The sequence below is a fragment of the Ovis aries genome, chromosome 23 (genome assembly GCF_016772045.2).
Source record: "Ovis aries strain OAR_USU_Benz2616 breed Rambouillet chromosome 23, ARS-UI_Ramb_v3.0, whole genome shotgun sequence".
Taxonomy (NCBI): Eukaryota; Metazoa; Chordata; class Mammalia; order Artiodactyla; family Bovidae; genus Ovis; species Ovis aries.
The window spans coordinates 39,173,955-39,195,106 of NC_056076.1; the positions used below are offsets into that span (position 1 = coordinate 39,173,955).

The 21,152-nt window shown below is 42.4% G+C and overlaps 1 protein-coding gene and 1 non-coding gene across 2 annotated transcripts; one reads left to right on the plus strand and one right to left on the minus strand.

The window, feature by feature from the left end:
* Window positions 1-686: 686 nt before the first annotated feature.
* LOC101106223 (small ribosomal subunit protein eS7-like) lies at window positions 687-6,485 on the plus strand. Its single transcript, XM_060405584.1, has one exon. It carries the CDS (start codon window positions 1,660-1,662, stop codon window positions 2,281-2,283), a length of 624 nt encoding a protein of 207 aa, XP_060261567.1. The 5' UTR covers window positions 687-1,659; the 3' UTR covers window positions 2,284-6,485.
* Window positions 6,486-18,684: 12,199 nt separating this feature from the next.
* Window positions 18,685-18,756, minus strand: TRNAC-GCA (transfer RNA cysteine (anticodon GCA)). The gene has a single exon. It is a non-coding gene; the product is annotated as a tRNA-Cys (tRNA).
* Between the last annotated feature and the right edge of the window lie 2,396 nt (window positions 18,757-21,152).

Genomic DNA, 21,152 nt, shown 5'->3' on the forward strand with positions numbered 1-21,152 from the left:
GTAAAGGAGCTTAAGAAATATCTTCATCTTTTTTTGTCTCTAATAAATGGTTTTTAAAAAGACTTCCTTTGTGGTCCAGTGACTGGGACTCCACACTCCAAATGCAGGGGGCCTGGGTTCAATCCCTGGTTGGGGAACTAGATCCCACATGCTGCAACTAAGCAACCAAATAAATAAAATAAGAAATATTAAAAAAACAAAACCTAAAAATAGAGCTACCATATGATCTAGCAATCCCACTTCTGGGCATATATCTGGAGAAAACTCTAATTCGAAAAGATACGTGCACCCTAGTGTTCCTTGCAGCACTATTTACACTAGCCAAGACAAGTTCAGTTCAGTTGCTCAGTCGTGTCCGACTCTTTGCAACCCCATGAACCGCAGCACGCCAGGCCTCTCTGTCCATCGCCAACTCCCGGAGTCCACCGAAACCCACGTCCATTGAGTCGGTGATGCCATCTAACCATCTCACCCTCTGTCATCCCCTTCTCCTGCCCTCAATCTTTCCCAGCATCAGAGTCATTTCAAATAAGTCAGCTCTTCACATCAGGTGGCCAAAGTATTGGAGTTTCAGCTTCAACATCAGTCCTTCCAATGAATACCCAGGACCGATCTCCTTTAACCAAGACAAGGAAGCACCCTAAATGTCCATCGACAGAGAAATCGATAAAGATGCGGTATGTATACACAATAGGATATTATTCAGCCATAAAAAAGGAATGAAATAATGCCATCTGAAGCAACATGGGTGGAACTATAGATGATCACACTAAGTTAAATCAGGGAGAGACAAATACCATATGATATCACTAGTATGTGGAATCAAAAAAACAGTAAAAATGAACTTATTTACAAAACAGAAAACAAATTTACAGTTACCAAAAGTGAAAGGGGGATAAATTTGGGCTTTGGAATTAGCAGATACAAACCACTGCACATTAAAGAGATAACAAGGACCTACTGTATAGTCCAGGAATCTATATCCAAAATCTTGTAATAACCTATAATGGAACAGAATTTGAAAAAAATATTTACAAAACTGAATCAATTTGCTTTAACCTAAAAGTAATAAAATATTGTAAAACAATACTGTAAATCAACTATCAGTTCAGTTCAGTTCATTTCAGTCACTCAGTTGTGTCCGACCCTTTGCGACCCCATGAATCGCAACACGCCAGGCCTCCCTGTCCATCACCAACTCACGGAGTTCACTCAGATTCACGTCCATCGAGTCCGTGATGCCATCCAGCTATCTCATCCTCTGTCATCCCCTTCTCCTCCTGCCCCCAATTCCTCCCAGCATCAAAATCTTTTCCAATGAGTCAACTCTTCACATGAGGTGGCCAAAGTACTGGAGTTTCAGCCTTAGCATCATTCCTTCCAAAGAAATCCCAGGGCTGATCTCCTTCAGAATGGACTGGTTGGATCTCCTTGCTATACTTCCATAAAAAAAGAAAAAAGTGATGGCATAAAGCATAATATAAAGTTGGCAACATAAATCACCATGATTTTTAAGATGATTTCTAAATCTATTGGTAAACACAGAAATATAGGAGGGGAGTTATTCAAAACGTCAGGGGACTGACTGCTTTCAAGTTAATATTTCTGAAGTTTAGAAATCTTAAACTTCAGCTCTTCCTAGGCCTACTAGTGCCGGCAATGGCAACAAGTGTTGGCCACATCTGCAAGGTCCAGGCCATGTTCGGTTCCAGTGCTAAGATCGTGAAGTCCAATGGCAAGAAGCCAGATGAGTTTGAGTCCAGCACCTCCCAGGCCCTCCTGAAGCTGGAGATGAACTTGGACCGCAAGGCCCAGCTGCGGGAGCTGAACATCGTGGCCGCCAAGGAAATTGAAGTTGGCGGTGGCTGGAAAGCTATCATCATCTTTGTTCCCGTTGCACAACTGAAGTCTTTCCAGAAAATCCAGGTGCAGCTCGTGTGTGAGCTGGAGAAGAAGTTCAGTAGAAAGCAGGTCGTCTTCATCACTCAGAGAAGAATTCTGCCTAAGCCAACTCGAATAAGCCTTATGAAAACTAAGCAAAAACATCCCAGGAGCCGCACTCTGGTCACTGTGCATGACAACATCCTGGAGGACTTGGTTTTCCCAAATGAGATTGTGGGCAAGAGAATCTGCAAGAAGTTAGACAGCAGCCTACTCATAAAGGTCCATTTGGATAAAGCACAGCAGAACAACACGGAACTCATGGTTGAAACATTTTCTGGTGTCTATAAGAAGATCACGGGCAAGGATGTTAATTTTGAATTCACAGAGTTTCAGTTGTAAACAGAAATGACTAAATAAAATATTATTCACGATTTAAAAAAAAAGAAATCTTAACTTCATAGTAACAATATTTTTGGAAGACACTTTTAGCCCATAAGGCAATGGTACCCAAAAAAGGGATGCAGATTACAGTAAGGATTAAGGAATATTTACAAAGCCGACTGTTTCAGTTCAGCTCAGTCGCTCAGTCATGTCTGACCCTTTACGACCCCATGAATCGTAGCACGCCAGGCCTCCCTGTCCATCACCAACTCCCGGAGTTTATTCAATCTCATGTCCATCAAGTCAGTGATGCCATCCAGCCATCTCATCCTCTGTCATCCTCTTCTCCTCCTGCCCCCAATCCCTCCCAGCATCAGGGTCTTTTCCAATGAGTCAACTCTTCGCATGAGGTGGAAGAATGTATTGAGTATCCATAATCAATTAATATAAATTAAAACTACTTGGTTTTATCTGCAAGTGAAAAGACATAATGTTGCAAATATCTAATACCATAAACACACTGAATTTTTGCGCACACACACACAAAATCAAAACTCCCTTTATTTATTGTATTTTAAAAGTCAGAGAAAACTGTGGAATACATACAGAGATTTTGCATTTCTGGACATCATTATTGACTGGTGGGCAGGAGGGTGACAATAATCATTCACCATCAGAACTGATCCTCGTTAACATCCCTCAGTATCCTCTGCTTGCTCTGGCTTCATCTTTCTTTCCAAACTGTGCTTGTCTCTCCACCTGGAATATCTCCTGCTCTAGAGTAAATGCCCTTTGTTCCATGTAATTTATAAGATTTTCATAGCATCAAACAACATCTGACAGGGTTGTTTTTCACGTGTCTGTTACAAACCCCATCACGCTGTCTGGATCATGGAGCTCAGACCACTGAGACACAGCCCCTTGTATCTTGGCAAATCACATCCTTGTGCCCTGAAGCAGACTGCTCTTTCATTCCTGCGGTGGTGTGATGCCAAAATGGATAATCATAATAACAGTTCTTTTAGACCTATCCCAGTGTTTGGATATCTCTGGTGTTTATGCTCTTAAAAAAAAATAAAACTTCTTTCAGGCAACATGTATCTTATTGAGAGCATGTGAACAACGGTTGCTGTACTCAGGGAGCGCACCATCTCTTGGAAAAGATTATGAGATGAGATGAGATGGATGAGATGGATGCACGTAAAATTGCAGTACACTTTCCAGGTGTGCGTGACAGAGCAGCAGAGCCTTTCAGCTCTGTGGGATCTCAGGGGGATGGCCAGGGGAGGATGCTGCTGGGGGCACCTCAGCAGGGGCTAGAGGCAAATGAACAGGGCAGAGAACTCCATCAGGAATAAAATAGGAGGGAAAAGCTAGTGCTAGTCTTCCCTCCCTCAAAGTAAAGAAATCCAAGCCACACGAAGTATATCACCTCACACCAGTCAAAATGGCTATCATCAAAAAATCCACAAGCAATAAATTCTGGAGGGGGTGTGGAGAGATGTGAACTGTCTTACACTGTTGGTGGGAATGTACGCTGCTGTAGCCACTATGGACAATAGTATGGAGGTTCCTTAAAACACTAAAGATAAAACTACCATTTGGTCTGGCCATCTCACTCCTGGGAATATATCTGGAGAAAAAACATGACCCAAAAAGATGTATGCACCCCAGTGTCCACTGCAGCCCTGTTTGCAATAGCCAAAACGTGAAAGCAACGCGAATTCCATCAACAGAGGAACAGATGAAGATGCGGTACATAAACACAATGGAATATTTCTTGGCCATTAAAAAGAATGAAATAATGCCATTCACAGCAACATGGATGGATTGTCATATGAGTGAGGTCAGAGAGAGAAGTATCAGATGATATCACTTCTATGTGGAGTCTAAAAAGGCACAATACAAATGAACTTATTTATAAAACAAACAGACTCACAGACTTAGAGAATGAACTTATGGTTACCAGGGTGGGAAGGGATAGTTAGGGAGTTTAGGACTGACATGTACACACTGCTATATTTAAAGTGAATAACCAGGATAGGGTGAGAGATGGGAGGAAGGATTAAGAGGGAGGGGACATATGGACACCTATGGCTGATTCATGTTGATGTATGGCAGAAACCCACACAATATTGTAAAGCAATTGTCCTCCAGTGAAAAAGATAACAAAAAATGAAATAGATAACCAGTAAGGACCTACTGTATAGCAACAGGAATTCCGCTCAATGTTATATAACAATCTACATGGGAAAAGAATTTGAAAAAGAACAGAGCCATGTATATGTGTAACTGAATCACTTTGTTATACAACTAAAACTAAAACATTGTTAATCAACTATGCTCTGTGCTTAGTTGTGTCCAACTCTTTGTGACCCCACGGATTGCAGCCCACCAGGTTCCTCTGTCCATGGGGATTTTCCAGGCAAGAATACTGGAGTGGGTTGCCATGCCCCACTCCAGGGGACCTTCCTAACCCAGGGATCGAACCCAGGTCTCCCACCTTGCAGGTGGATTTTTTACCATCTAAGTCTATTCCAATGTAAAATAAAAAGTTTAAAAAAAAAAAAGAAAGAAAGAAAGAAAAGAAATCCAAGCCACTAAGAATTGTTAACAAAAGTCCATTACAAAGCAGTAGGTGATAACAAGGTGTCAATGATAAGTTCATCAATTATAACCAATGTCCCCTCTGGTGGGGGATGTGAATGGCCAGGGAGGCTGTGCATGTGGAAAACTGGGGATTTATGGGAAATCTCTGTACCTACCTCTGAGTTTTGCTCTGAATCTAAAAGCACTCTAAAAGATAAAGTTGGGTTTTTAAAAGGGTTTCCTTTAAACACTGTTTCTCTCCAGCCCAGCTTCTCAGACAGTTGAGCGCAACCTGACTCCCCTGACTCCGCTGGAGGTGGTGCCCTGACCCGAGTCTTCTGTTCCATTTCCCAGTGGCAACTCTGCGGTGTTCTCCTTATAGGAACTTGGCCTGCACTCCTCAGTCCTCCCCTGTGTTTCTTCTCCTGAGGAACGGTGGGTGGATTTGTGAGGAAAGCATTCTGTCTGTTTCCTTTCACTCCGTGCAAATGTGCTCACGGCTAGGCCAGTGCCAGCCGCCTGCACTCCTCCGAGTGGGGCCACCCAGCAGCTGAGCTGGGCTGGGGTCCAGGACTCTGCCAGCTGCAGTTCCAGCCCCACTGGTAACATGACCCACACCAAAGTGTGTGCAGGGTGCTGGAGGGTCTGGGCTGCCAGCTGGCGGTGACTTGCCCACATGCCTGTCTTCCAAAGAAGACAGCCCTTTGGTCCAAGGAGTATGTCATGTTCTGAAACTGAAATCTCATCATGGGCCTGGCTGTTTTATCACTATCCCCCACTACACACTGCTTAGCAGGACTGATGGAAAAGCAATCCACGCTGGTCTCTGTCCCAAAATAAATAGGACAATCGGCATCACACTGATGAGTTTGGAGAGAGTAAGAGGAAAAAGTGACCTGCCAGCCAAGAGACAATGTTGAAATTTTTAGTCCCAATCCAAGACAGAGTTACTGGTGGTCGCAGTTTAGAAGACCATTTATAGAGACGGCCATTAGGCCACTTCTATTCAAGTCAAAGCCCACAGGATTCTTACTCACCAGTGAAGAGGCATAGGAATCAAGAACTCTGTCCACAGAAGGAAAGACAAGGTTAACTTATCACCCAAGAGCCCATCTGATCTTGCCTGCTGGGATGGCTGCTTCCCACAGGTTTCCATGGTGCTCAAGGGCGTTAGGGTCCCAGATGGGGGAGCTCAGGGCTTTAGGGATCATAGAGCTTGTCAGAAACCCATGAGCCACCCAATAGATCCCCAGCCTCTCAACACTTGCTGCCATAGCTCCTGCAAATGAGAATCAAAGTTTGGGATCGACATGTATACTCGGCTATATTGAAAATGAATAACCAAGGCCCTGCTGAACAGCACATGGAACCCTGCTCAGTGCTATATAGCAGCCTGGATGGGAGGGGAATCTGGGGGAAAATGGATACATGTATACGTATGGCTGAGACCCTTCACCATTCATCTGAAACTATCACAACATTGTTATTTGGATATACTGCAATACAAACGTTTTTAAAAAGTGAAAAAAGGAGGTGGGCTGCTTCCTCAAGTGATGGAAAATCTTTGATACGGTAGAAGCCCAGAATTTATCTCTCAGAGACACACATAATGCAAGACTTTGGAGGGGAAGCAGAAACAGAGAAACAGTATCATTTCTCCAAAGGCCATCTTTCCTGGAGGTGCATGTGAGCATGCTCTTTGCACATCCAGCTCTGCAACTTGGTGGTGATTTGCCCCAAAGAAGGGCCCTGGTGGCCTTCATGCAGACACAAAACTCCACTCTGTCACGCCAAGTCAAGAGATGCAAGGAGAGAGACCCAGCCAGGACAGTCTTCAGTAATTAAAGGGTCCTGGAAAACTCACTGTCATTGAGAGACCTATGGGTGCTGGACAGGAAATCATTTGTCCCCTCCAATCACTGAATGCACAGTGGGCCCGAGTGGGAGCCTGGGTCACCTCTGGGAGAACACAGAGGGTAGTTGTGTCATCTACCATCAATGAACGTTTGGAAAAAGTACATGCCAGTCCTAAACTGGACAAGGACCAGGGCAGGAATCTAGCCCTAATGAGGAAACAGCAGGACGGACAAAAAGGCCCCAACAGCTGAATTAGAATGAGATGTGTCCAGCTGGGTGATAGAGACACGTAGGACATAGTGGGAACGCAAAGAGGGGCACCCAATCCAAGGAGTGGCCCCTGAGTGCCATCCTCCACAAGCACAGAAGGAAGTGGGCCTAGGGAGAGTTCAAACCGTGATACCAACCCTGGTTCTGTCCACTCCAGGTACCTTGAGCAGGTCACTCGACCCTCCCGAGCCTCAATTTTCTATATAAACTGAGCTCAGTGATTTGTTCTAACATCAGCCTGCATGTTGCTGTTGAGGCATTTTGTAGACATGATAAACATCTACCATCTTGCCAAAAAAGGTCCGTACAGCAAAGCTATGATTTTTCCAGTAGTCATATGTGAGTCTGAGAGCTGGACCATGACGAAGGCTAACCATCAAAGAAGTGATGCTTTTGAACTGTGATGTTGGAGAAGACTCTCGAGAGTCCCTTGGACAGCAAGAAGATCAGACCAGTCAACTCTAAAGGAAAGCAACCCTGAATATTCATTGTAAGGACTTGCCAAAGCTCCAATATTTTGGCCTCCTGATACAAAAAGCTGACTCACTGGAAAACACTCTGATGCTGGGAGAGATTGAGGGCAAGAGGAGAGAGGGATGACAGAGGATGAGATAGTTGGATGGCATCACCGACTCAATGGATATGAGTCTGAGCAAACTCCAGAAGAGAGTGAAGGACAGGGAAGCCTGGCATGCTGCAGTCCATGGGGTCGCAAAGAATCGGACATGGCTGAGCTACTGAATAACAACAAAGTCAGTCGACTTTAAGTAGATTATTTCCAATAATGTGGGTGGGCCTCAGCCAATCAGCTGAAGGCCTGAAGAGCAAAGTCTAAGGTTTGCTTGAGAAGGAATTCTACCTCAGGACTGTAACTGAAAAGTCCCCCCTTGAGTTTCCAGCCTGTGTGCCCAATTGCTCAGTTGTATCCAAGTCTTTGCAACCCCAGGGACTGTAGCCTGCCAGGCTCCTCTTTCCATGGGATTCTCCAGGCAAGAATACTGGAGTGGGTTGCCATGCGCTCCTCCAGGGAATCTTCCCGACATCTCCTGTGTTTTCTCCATCACAGGCAGTTTCTTTACTGCTGAGCTACTGGGGAAGCCCCAAGTTTCCAGCCTGCCAGCCCCCAGAAGCACGTGAGCCAATTCCTTAAAAGCAAATCAACACATCTCTCCATCAATTTCTATCCCTCTCCCCTTCATTGGTTTTGTTTCTCTGAAGAACCTTGACTGATTCAAGGATTAATTCAGTAAAAACAAAAGTGATGAGAAGGGATTTAAAATTATGTAATTTCATAAAACTAAGAGATTAAGAGAGGAAAAATCCCTCTCAAAGAATTGAGCTGGGGACTTCCCTGGTGGTCCAGCGGCTAAGACTCCATGCTCCCAATGCTGGAGGCCTGGGTTTGATCACTAGTTGGGGAAATAAGATTCCATATGCTGCAACTGAGATCCAGTCCAGCCAGACAAATAATTAAATAATTATTTTTTACATTAAATTAAAAAAAAAAAAGAATTTCCATAGGCAGCAGCAGTGAATATTCCTTGTAGAGCATGAGAGCCGTCCACCCATGGATTGACTGAACTTTAAGAAGACATTTTTGGGTCATATGGATAAAGTTGTCATACAAATATACAGTGGAATATTACTCACTCATAAAAAATAGAACACATTTGAGTCAATTCTAGTGAGGTGGCTGAACCTAGAGCCTGTTATACAGAGGGAAGTCAGTCAGAAAGAGAAAAACCAGCATAGTATATTAATGCATCCATACAGAATCTAGAAAAATGATATTGATGAACCTATTTGCAGGGAAGCAGTGGAGACGCAGATGTAGAAAATGGACTTGTGGACGCAGGCGGGGAGCGGGAGAGTGGGACGAATGGAGAAAGTAGTATCAACAGATATACACTCCCAGGTGTGAGATGGATAGCTGGTGAGAAGTTGCTGTGTAGCCCAGGAGCTCAGCTGGCACTCTGTGGTGACCTGGAGGGCTGGGATGGGGGAGGGGAGGGAGGCTGGGGAGGGAGGGGATGTATAATCATGGCTGATTTGCCTTGTTGTATGGCAGAAACCAACACAACACTGTAAGAAGTTTTTTTTTAATATATTTAAAGAAAAAATAGAGTACATCTTTGACACAAAACTGGGGAAGTGACTGCAGCCACTGGATAGTTCATTTAAAGCCTCGTATCTACAAAAGCAGATCCCACGTGTTAATCCTCATCAAGCTAGATATGGGATTAAGCTGGACACCACAAAGAACCACCAAAACAGATGGAAGCTGCAATGCCCAGCAGAGGGAGTGATGCCTCGGCGCAAACAGTGGTCGCCAGAGGTCTCCTTGTGGCGGCTGACCCTGCCTGTTGGGGAGGACCTGGACACAGTCTGGGGACTTTCAGAAATCCCTGAGGGTGACTTTGCAGGAGTGGAATCAGCTTGAGCATGCCGGCACTGTGTGTTGCCAGCCAATAAAACACAATTTTCAGATAGTTTTGTTACTAAACCACAATCAACTGAAACGTTTGGAGGTAAATGGTTGCGGTGGGTAGGCTGTAAGCTTAAGTGCTGTGTTTTATGTATCATGTAATTCCTGCGTGTTTATTTACTCTTCAAAACATCAATATCCACAGAGCTGCAAATAAGCTAGTAGGACCAAGGCTCAGCCTGAATGAGGTTTTCTGTCTAAAGAGGTGTTAATACAGGGATGTATGCATGCTAAGTCACTTCAGTCGTGTCCGACTCTGAGACCCTATGGACTATAGTCCGCCAGGCTCCTCTGTCCGTGGGATTCTCCAGGCAAGAGTACTGGAGTGCGGAGCTAGTTCTTCTCTAGGGGATCTTCCTGACCCAGAAATTGAACCTGCATCTCTTGCACCTCCTGCATCGGCAGGCAGGTTCTTTACCACTAGTGCCACCTGGGAAGCCAAATACCGGTATACCTAAGTCAAAATGATCTTTTTTTATTGCACCCAGAAATCCATCTCTTGACAGTCGGTCCCTTGCTTCAAGGTTTAAACAATCTCAAAATCTTCACAGGTTTAAATACAAACAACCCTGCAGAGCACACAAAGAAAAGTCTTCCCCTCCCCACCCACCCCCACAAGCGATGACTCATTCTGTCATCTGGGACTAAATGGAGAACACATTTCAGGAACGAGAGCACGTCGGTGCATTTAATTCCGGCCTGGAGAAGGACTTGCAAACTACACCTCTCAAAGCAATAAGAACTTCAACCAAGAGGACATTTAGAGTCATTCTTATTTCAGGTCTTCTATCCTGGCCTAAAGTGGGTCACTGAAACTCAGATAAAAATTATAGAAGTGGGGACTTCCCTGGCAGTCCAGTGGTTAAGACTTCACCTTCCAATGCAGGAGGTGTGGGTTCAATCCCTGGTCGGGGATCTAAGATCCCACATGCCAGAAAAACAAAAGAGAAAATAGAAACAATATTGCAACAAATTCAGTAAAGACTTTTAAAAATAAATTACAGAAGTGGTGGTTGAAAATACCAATTGACTACATTGCTATTGACATATACACCCAAGCTAATATCTGCTGCTATAAAGTGTTCCTGTTTAGCCGCTAAGTTGTGTCCGACTCTGTGACCTCATGGACTGTAGCCTGCCAGGCTCCTCTGTCCATGGGATTTTCCAGGCAAGGATACTGGAGTGGGCTGCCATTTCCTTCTTTGTGCAAAACTCTTTTTTTCCTTCTCTCTTCCCTTCCTTTACTTTTTTCTTCCTTCATCACCCTGGACCCCCATCATGTACTTTCCTTAACTCTTAAACCCCCTCCTGCCCACAACCATAGGCAAAATAGAAGTGAATCAGCATGCGACCCATTGCTAAGTCTAGAGTAAAAACATCACCCAGATTATCTCTCCACTAAAATAGTTGGAATTCCCACAGTCGGGAAAGGAGAGGAGGCAAGTGACATTCCACCGTGAGTTTCTGGAGGACTGCTTCCAGTGGGAGTTACAGAGGATTGCCTAAGACTTCACAGGGCATAAGTTCTGTCCTCGCTGGAACTGTGAGAACATCTGTGGGTCATAAATCTTTGAGGAACAGTTGACATGCCACAGCAGTAGGCATTTGGCAAGAATCACATAAATCCATCAGTTGCTTAAATGTACCTATCAAATGCTGGGTCAAGTGATGAAAAACTAGATACAGAGGTTCCTGCCCTGAAGAGGTGTGTGGCTCAATCGTGGCAAAAAGTCCTAGAGATTTTCCTTCATTTGCTCATTTCCTACACGCCCAAATAATAGCGGAGTGTTTGGGACCCGGCCAGGAACAAGAGGGGGCTTCCCTGGTGGCTTAGTGGTAAGAATCCACCTGCTAATGGCAGGAGATGTGGGTTTGATCAGGAATATCCCTTCCTGAAGGAAATGGCAACCCACTCTAGTATTCTTACCTGGGGAATTCCATGGACAGAGGAGCCTGGCAGGCTACAGCCCATGGGATTGCAAAGAGTTGGACAAGACTTAGTGACTAAACAAGAAGGAACCAGAGAGACTCAGAAATGACCTCACCAAGAAACACCCAAGGCCAGTCGTAATGATACATAGAAAACAGGAGACAACACTGGAGAACTCTATTTTAAACATATAGATTTTAAAACTGGAAGGATATACCAAAAGATGTTATTGGTCATCTCTGAGTGGGGTATGATAAATATTCTCCTCTTCTTCAGGTAACTCGAGCAGCTCCTGCTCTCTCACCAGAATCAGACCTCTTCTCCGCTCTGTTGTGCAGCACAGCCCCTCCTCTCATAGGCATCCTTTCTGTGAGTTTGAGGCACTTGACCTTCCTTTCCCCGAGCAGAGGAAGGCACATGACCAGGACCAGCCAGAGGATGCTGGCCAATGGCTGCCCACTGTGGCTAGGTCAGGGATGTGCATGGGCTCTGAACTTGGACATCAGCACTTTCCCTGGAGCATCAGGAAAGAGGCATGTCTTCTCTCTGGGTCACTGTCAGCTGGTGAAAGTGAAAGTGGTTTAGTTGTGTCCAACTCTTGGCAGCCCTATGGACTGTAGCCTAGCCCACCAGGCCTCTCTGTCCATGGAATTCTCCAGACAAGAATACTAGAGTGGGTTGCCATTCCCTTCTCCAGGGGATCTTCCCGACCCAGGGATTGAATTTGAGTCTCCTGCATTGCAGGCAGATTCTTTGCTGCCTGAGCCATCAGAGAAACCCAAAGCTCAGCTAATAAGGCCGCTGTTAAACTAGAACTGACAACGTGACTTTTTCTTGTGGTGGTGGTTTTGCCACCTCATTAAGACAGCCTTCTGACATGAAACCAAGATATAGGAAAGTGGAAATGAAATGGGGAGAGAAAAAGAGAGACTCGCTCAAGAAATAGGACCTCTATGTAGGGAAAAACTTAGGGTTACCAGGGCTTCCCGGGTAGCTCAGATGGCACAGAATCTGCCTTCGATGTAGGAGACCCAGGTTTAATCCCTGGGTCGGGAAGACCCCCTGGAGAAGGGAATGGCAACCCTCTCCAGTATTCTTGCCTGGAGAATTTCATGGACAGAGGAGCCTGGTGGGCTCCAGTCCATGGGGTTACAAAGAGGCAGACACAAATGAGCAACTAAGCACACACACACACACACACCAGGGAGTAGTGGGAGGGATAAATTGAAAGACTGGGATTGACATATACACATGACTATATATAAAATAGAGAGCTAATAAGGACCTACTGTGTAACACAGGGAACTCTACTCAATACTCTGTAATGGCCTATATGGAAAAAATCTAAAAAAGAGTGGATATATGTATAACAGATTGCTGTACACCCGAAACTAACACAACATTGTAGATCAATTGTACGCCAACAAAAATAAAGAAATATGACACTGGGTTTATGGGAGGATGGATGCATGCGTGTGTGGCCGAGTCCCTTCCCTGTCCACCTGAAACTGCCGCAGCATTGTTGATTGGCTACACCCCAGCACAAAATGTGTTTGATGTTTAAAAAAATTTTTTTAATGTGATTTCTAGAAAGAATATCATCTTTCAATCCAACATTACCATCAATCCAGAGTTTTCTACTATTAGTAAAACCTCACCAAATCGCTTGACTTTTTTTGTATTGAGTCATACATTTTCCTGTGTTCAGATGAGTTTGGATGGGTTTCTCTCATCTGATAAGAAGAGATGCTTGACTGACACATCCTTTATGTACTTTTTTCACTTCCCAGATTTTGATTATGAATATACATTGTTCAAGTAGTCAGATATTATTGGTTTGTTTTTTAAAGATAATGACACAAGAAAGTCTGTAATTATGGTTAGAGCTGTCATACTGACTAGTCTATTGCATTTTTTTTAATTGGGAAAAGAAAATAGTTTTTTAATTGATTTCTCCTAGGTCTTCACAAAAATCTTTCTTAAAAATACTCTGTATTGACCTACATGAGAGAAGAGTCTTAAGAAGAGTGGATATATGTATATGTATAAACTGATTCACTTTGCTACACACCTGAAACACAGCAGTGTAAATCAACTATACCCCAATAAAATTCTTTAAACAGTTTTTGAAGTTAATATATCTTCTTTTGCACAAGGTGGTCAACCTCCAAGTACCCTATAAACCTACTCTCACGTAGCTCGTTTCCAAGAATCTAGCGTATTATCTGTGGATTGTTCGCTCTCTAACTCTTTCTATACTGAATTTTTTCTTATTTCCACTACCTAGCCTCCTGGTAGCCTCCTTTTATAAGTGACTCAAAAGCATCAAAGAGACAAATCAGGTTTTCCAAGCAGACAGAGGACAGTGATGTAATAACTGCAAGTCACAAGCCCCAGGGTATGACTCATGGTCTAAGGTGTTGTCTGACTTAGTCTAGACCCACAGTCCTTTACAGAGGTAGGACTTGTTCTTCCAAGCATCACAGATGTCAATCCCAGAGTTCGTCCAGAAAAATTATCAGAAAGTCAAGAATAATGTCTGAGTCTCAACTTCCACAAATCAAATAAGGAAGGAAAACAGACTACAGATTTGTCCTCTTGCTAATATTTCAAGTCTGCTTTTTAAGTGAAACAAAATAAGGCTGGGGAAAAAAAAAAAAAAAAACTTGCCAAAAAAATAGCACAAATCCCACGATGACAAGCGAACAATAAGTGGGTCGATCCAAGCCTTAGAATTTATGGTGAACGATCACACAGCATGTCATTTGGTAAGCTGCCAAAAAAGAGAGAGAGAGAGAGAAACTTTAAGAAAGGAGATTTTTCCTAAATCTGCACTGAAAGAGAGAAACCTTCAAACAACCCTAATATGGTCATGTTCTGAGTAATTGAACAACTAAATTAAGAGTCTATTGTAAGAAAACAAATTTGTTGAATGCAATGTGGCAAGTTCAAAAGAGAGAGAGAAAGAAACTGTAAGAAGGGAGAGGAAAATTACTTTTTCTGAGTTTTTTTTTAAAAAACAAAAGAGGAAATAAGGGAGAAATGTTCTCATCTGATTAAGCCCGCATAATGGTCCTGCTACAGGGTAACTATAGAGGAGAAAACTCAAGAAAAGTAAAAAAATATAAGTAATCATCACTGAAAATATTCGGCAGAAATTAAATCTCAGTGTCTACTCGGGGAAGAACTTCCTTTTCTGAAAATGACCTGATACTGCTTTTCAACAGCTTGAGTGACACCTAGTGTCCAGCCAGGGAAGTGAAGTAGCTCGCTAGTTGAGAATCACAGGAAAGCTTCACATCCTCTGTGAAGGATTAGTTAAAACAGACCCTCTTTGTTCCTTTCATCTCAGAAACATTTAACAGAAGCTGCAGGCAGAGTTGTTCAAGTGACCAGCATTGTCAACATTAAGCGTCATGACTGTGGGCAAGTCACTTGACTCTGAACTAAATGCCCCAGTGCTTTCCCTTCAAGTCACAAATGGCTATTTGTCTAAAAGTTTCCATGGAGAAATATACTGCAGAAACAGTTGGTTAAATAAATGCCGATAGGTTTCATTACTGCAGAATTTCTCAGTTTCTTTTTAAGTTCATGTGCATTGTCAATTTCCAAGAGAGAGCTATGAAATGCAGTGTCTTCCAACTTGACTGCATGGAGGACAATTTTTTTTCCCCCAGAGCATCTTAGAGGACGAGGCTCCTACAGAACTCTAAGAAATGCTATGCTGAAAGTCCCTTCAGTTCTAACATTGTATGTCCACATGTGGTTAATTATAAATTATTGAAGGCAATGCCGTCACTAAGGCTACACAGTGAAATGTCATAGTTTAGACAGACATGTTGTATCAAATTTTCACACACATTAAACAAAAGCAATCAAAGTCAAAATACATCAGTGTTTGAACTCTATAACTTATACCTTAAGTGCTTTAAAACCCAATTTGAGGGACGGAGATTCAAGAGCGAGGGGACATATGCATGCCTATAGTTGATTCATGTTGATGTATGGCAGAAACCAACACAGTATTGTAAAGCAATTATCCTTCAATTAAAAATAAATATTTTTTAAAAACCCAATTTCAATCTAAATTTTAAGGCAACTTTAGATTCCATCAAGCTTATTTTCCTATTACTTTTTGTTCCAAGAGCTGTTAAAGTATATCTCCTGATGGGCTATATAATTCATTCCATTTAAACTGTATCTTAATTCACTTATTTTAAAAAAAAGGCAGGAGGACAGGAGGTTGGGGAGGGAGAGAGAGCAGCCCCTTGATAACTCAGTTAGATAATCCTGCATCCTTAATTAGATGAGAAAAACCTTAACTTTATCCCCTATTTGACAGAAGCACAGAGATACATTCCAGATACTGCACCAAAAAGAAAAGAAAAGAAAAACCTTTAACAAACAGATGGTATCATTCTATAACTAAAAACATTCTCTAATCATATTTAAATTACTAATATGCATTTCAAAGCTTATTAACAAAATACAGTATTGATCAAGACCTTCTAAGGCCAATTAACATCTCCAATGTATAGATGTAAAGACTCTGCAAATACTTATCTCTCTACTTAAGAAGCAAAAGGATTGCTCTTCTTCCCACATCCTACTCCCAGCCCCCTGAACTCAGAGTCCCAAGATTTCCAGGGAAATCTGAAGTTACCCCAAAGCCCTCAGGTTCCTCAGTTCAGTAAACTCGCTGAGAAGGGAACCTCCCCACCCTTCACCAGCCTAAACTCCCTACTCCCACTCCTCTATTTACTGAGCGTTTCAAAAGTACATTGACTTTTCTGCCAGATATTTTATAGTCACCTTGGTCTAAACCTAATCCTCGCAATTGTCTGGCAGAAAGATGGGAAAGAGGTTGTCACCCTGTATATTTACCATGTGAAGACACTCAGGCTGGGAAAGGAGAGGGAAATCTAGGACCCAATCTCCTAGCGCCTCCCATGGGATTCCCACTCCACCATCGGGCTCCACACGAGGCTGTGCTCCCGAGCAAATAGTGGGATGCTTCTCTTCAGATTCTGACCTCACCATTTATTAGATGATGGCTTTGGTTAAGTTCCTTAACCTAAGTATAAAATGGGCATATTGTGGCAGACACTTTATAAAAAGAGAAGGATTAAATTGGTTAGTACATGCCAGAAACTAATCACGGATTTTAGAACATAATAAATGCTAATTAAAGTTTCTACTAATGACTTAATTTCTTTATTCTTCCAAAACGTGTATTGAGCACTCACTCTGTACAAAGCAAGGGAGCTGTGGTCATTGCCCTCATGGATGCTATAGTTCTTTTATTATCATTATTATCATTTACATGAGCTCTTGGGCTTCCCAGGTGGCTAGTGGTAAAGAACCTGCCTGCCAGTGCAGGAGACGAGGGTTTGATCCCTGGGTCAGGAAGATCCCATGGACAGAAGAGCCTGGAGGGCTACAGTTCATAGGATCTGCAACTGAGCACACTCGCACAAACATTAACATGATTTCTTGAGCTAATCCTCTAAAGCAATGTAATAATGAACTTTTTCCTCTAGAGGGAGCTCGAGGAACTGCTTCACTCCACCTTTAGAGAATTTTTTGTGTAGGTCAAGGACAAAAGAGAATCCTGATAGATATACAACTAGATCATTAATCACAGGTTATAACTTTTGTGAGAGTAGGTGTAGCCTTTATGGGTAGTATAAATAGAACTGAATTGGGAAAAAATTATATATTTTGGAATTCTTTTCTGCATGAAACCAATTTTTAATTGTTCTTGTCTGGTCATGTATATGGTATGACAGACTCTTCCAAGGACTATCCCTATCTTTTAGCCTTTTCATCCTGTTCATGGGGCTCTCACAGCAAGAATACTGAAGTGGTTTGCCATTCCAAATCAACCTTGAATATTCATTAGAAGGATTGATGCTGAAGTTGAAACTCCAATACTTTTGACCACCTGATGTGAAAAGCTGACTCATTGGAAAAGACACTGATGCTGGGGAAGATTGAAAAAAAAAAAGAAGAGGGTGACAGAGGATGAGATGTTTAGATCACATCACTGACTCAGTGGACATGAGTTTGAGCAAACTCTGGGAGATAGTAAAGGACAGGGAGGCCTGGCGTGCTGCCATCCATGGGGCTGCAGAGAGTCAGACACTACAATAATCCCTATCTTTGGAAGCCCAGAAAGAATAAAGGTGGGCTTTGAAAAAAACAAAACCAAAAAACCCCAAAGCAGGTATACAGTAGGATGCTTTGGCTTTCCGCTAGTCTAGGTAACAAGGTTTATTATCCTGCTGGCTTGACCACGTTAACAAACCACATAGTGGGTTTGGCTCTGATGTCTCACTAGGATTAAGGATGTATTTGGCTCAAGAGCGCTCCATTCACTTAACTCTTAGGACCCTCATAGGACTGAATGCAATGACGCCAGCATTTGTATACTGTTCACAGACCAGCTAATAATACAAAGGAGAATTTTGTAACTTTTGTATAGACAGAAAACAGACTTGTGCTTGCCAAGGGGGAGGAGGTGGAAGAGGGACAGATTGGGAGTTTGGGATTAGTAGATGCAAACTAGTTTATAGGATGGATAAACAAAGTCCTACTGCATAGCACAGGGAACTATGTTCAATATTCTGTGATAAGTCATAATAGAAAAGGATATGAAAAAGAAGCATATATATATAATATACATAACTGAGTCACTTTGCTGTACAGCAGAAATTAACACAGCATTGTAAATCAACCACACTGCAATTAAAAAAAAAATCAGACCCATATAATGATCCTGTTTCTCTAAAATAATGAAAACTAGCACTAGAAAGATAAACTCATTTGCTTCAGGTCACAAATCTAATTAGTTTTGAACAAATATCATCAGAATGGTTTGTAATAGTTTAATAGTTACATTATTTCAACAGGAACTCCAATTTTCAATAAACTCTAATCAAAATAAGTGACTTGAGACAAATTAGGATAGGAAGCTACTCCAAAAGGAAAATTATTTTAGTAAAGATGATGGAAGGTATTTTTGTTGTGTTGCCTTTGTTTTGTTCTTTTTAAGACAACAGAAGGACTCTGAGTTCATAAATCAATCTGAATGAAAGAATTTTCTTTAGAAGCCTGGCTGACAAGGTTGCCAGGAAATCAAGATGTCATGCATTTGAAGAAGTGAACTCGCTCAGTAGTATCTGACTCTTAGCGACCCCATGGACTGTAGCCTACCAGGCTCTTCCAGCCATGTAATTTTCCAGGCAAGAATACTGGAGTGGGTTGCCATTTCCTTCTCCTGGGGATCTTCCCAACCCAGGGATTGAACCTGGGTCTCCTGCATTGCAGGCAGATGCTTTACCATCTCAGCTACCAGGGAAGCTGTGTCTGAAGAAAACCACTTCTAATTGTGCTAATGCCACAGAAGAGTGCAACTCAAAGCAATTATTTTTAATGCAAATTATTTAATATTTATGAAAATTGTTACAAAACACGCCTGCTTTTCATTTAGAACCAAGATCAAAACTATTAACTTAATTTTATCCTCCATATGCATGTTCAGACTTAGAACATAAATACACCCCAATACATACCAACACACATACAGTATATACACGCGTGTCCTTGTGGACGTGCCCATATATGACATTTCCACACAGAGCACTAACCTCACTCCCTTCCTGATTTGTGTTAGCTTTCTCCCTTCCCTCCTTTCACCTCTTCTCCTTTCAAAGATGGATTCACAATCATTAAGGCAGGGTGGTGACACAGAAGCTTGATGGAGGCAGAAAAGATGATTGCAGTGGAGAAAAGGGAAATTTGCAGAATGTTGGATGAAGTAGATGGGAGATGAAAAGGGTTGTTCTCTAATAGCACTGGATTCCTTTATTACCCACCTCGACATGATGTTAAGTGACTAAGATCTTATCAAAATTTCCTTGTTATGAAACACTATCAGAAATCACATTAATGAAGGTACTCAAGGTTGCCTCCATATTGTAATTCTAAAACAAATGGAAGTGAAAACTGGACTTTTGTTCTTTTCTTTGATCCTAGTCGATCTATAACTGGTATGACATCACTGGTACCATGTCTAGATTAATAATTCACAGAATCAGAGGATTTCTGCTTCAGGAAGGAACGTAGCCCAATGCTCTGCTATAGCAACTAGAGGTAAAAAAAAGTGGATGAATTACCAAGAGCATACTTCAAATAGGGCTTCCCCAAGGTCTCAGTGGGTAAAGAATCTACCTGCCAGTTCAGGAGACACAGCAGACACGGGTTCAATCCCTGGGCCAGGAAGATCCCCTGGAGGAGGAAAAATGGGCAACCCACTCTAGTGTTCTTGCCTGGAGAATTCCATGGACAGAGGAGCCTGGTGGGCTACAGTACAAAGGGTCGCAAAGAGCTGGATACAGCTGAGCAACTAAGCACGAATACTTGAGATAAAGCAGAGTGATGAGGTGTGATGGGAACTGGGTCAACAGGAGTTGCAAATCAGGGCAAGTCTTTCCAGGGGGAGGGGGTGGGGTCTGGGCTGATTCTGGATGAGGACTGAGGAAAATGGAATCAGCAAGGATTCTGGCAGTCTGATGGACTGAACAGAAATGTGAGATGTCCAAAAGGGGGCTAGGCTTTCCCCCGAAGGACTCATGCTGGCTTCTGGCAGAACAGGCAGGAGGCTGGGAAATGAAATTCCCCATAACTGATGTTTCAGGAAACACAGTCCCTTTAGAAGGATGAGGTCTGCCTCAAACATATGAAGCAATTGGAACTCTCACATATTACTACCACACTGGAAACCCCTTTGACAGAATCTAGCAAACACATATATGTGATGACCCAGAAATTCTGCTCCTGGCTAACTACCCAAAGATATGGACAAGGATGTTATTTGTGATATCCAAAACTGAGGGGAAACCCGAATAGAGTTGACAAGTAGAGGTATATTTATGCAATAGAATACAAAGCAAATGTTTTTAAAAATTACCACTATTTTCATCAACATGAGTGAATCTCAGACAAAATATTGAGGAAAAAACTCCCCCCAAACAAAAAAAGAGTGCAGACTGCATGATTCCATCTTTAATGAAGTTTAAAAATGAGCAAAACTAAAAAAAAAAAAAAGGGAGAGCAAAACTAATCTTTAATTATATAGGTCAAAACAGTGGTTAGTTTTATGGAGGTATCAGTCAGTCAGCGGCATGAGGAAATGTGCTTATATCAGTCTAATGGTACTTCCCTGGCTATACACACACATAAAAATTCATCAAGCTGTACATTGATATAAAACCTCAATTTAAAAATTAGAGGGAAAAAAAACCCTACATGGAATAATTTAATTTTAGAACCAGAAAGAAGCTTAGTGATCATCTTAGCCAATTTTTATTTTACATTTAGGAAACCAAGTCTCAGGAAATTAAGAAACTTGTTGATACCGTGCAGGTAATGTATTCACTTGTTCAGCAAGTAATTACTGGAAGCTTACTCTTTGCTGACACCGTATGAAGATACAGGTTATCAAGACAGACATGCCACCTGTTTTCACGAAGCCTACAGTTTAGCTGTAGAAACAGAAATTAAGCAAATAACCTAAAAAGTAAACACGTAAGGGCAGATTGTGATGAACGGTGTGAAGGACCAACACGGGGTGTCTGAGGGATCACACCTGGAGCACAAGCCCGCCTGGTGGACAGATTCCTGCTCCCTTGATTCCAACACTGCCTTTTCCCACCAACTTTGAACTTTTAAAAAACTAGGAAGAAATTCTAAATC

Coding starts and splice junctions, on each gene's coding strand:
- LOC101106223 (XM_060405584.1), top strand. CDS start 1,660: ATGGCAACAAGTGTTGGCCACATCTGCAAGGTCCAGGCCATGTTCGGT.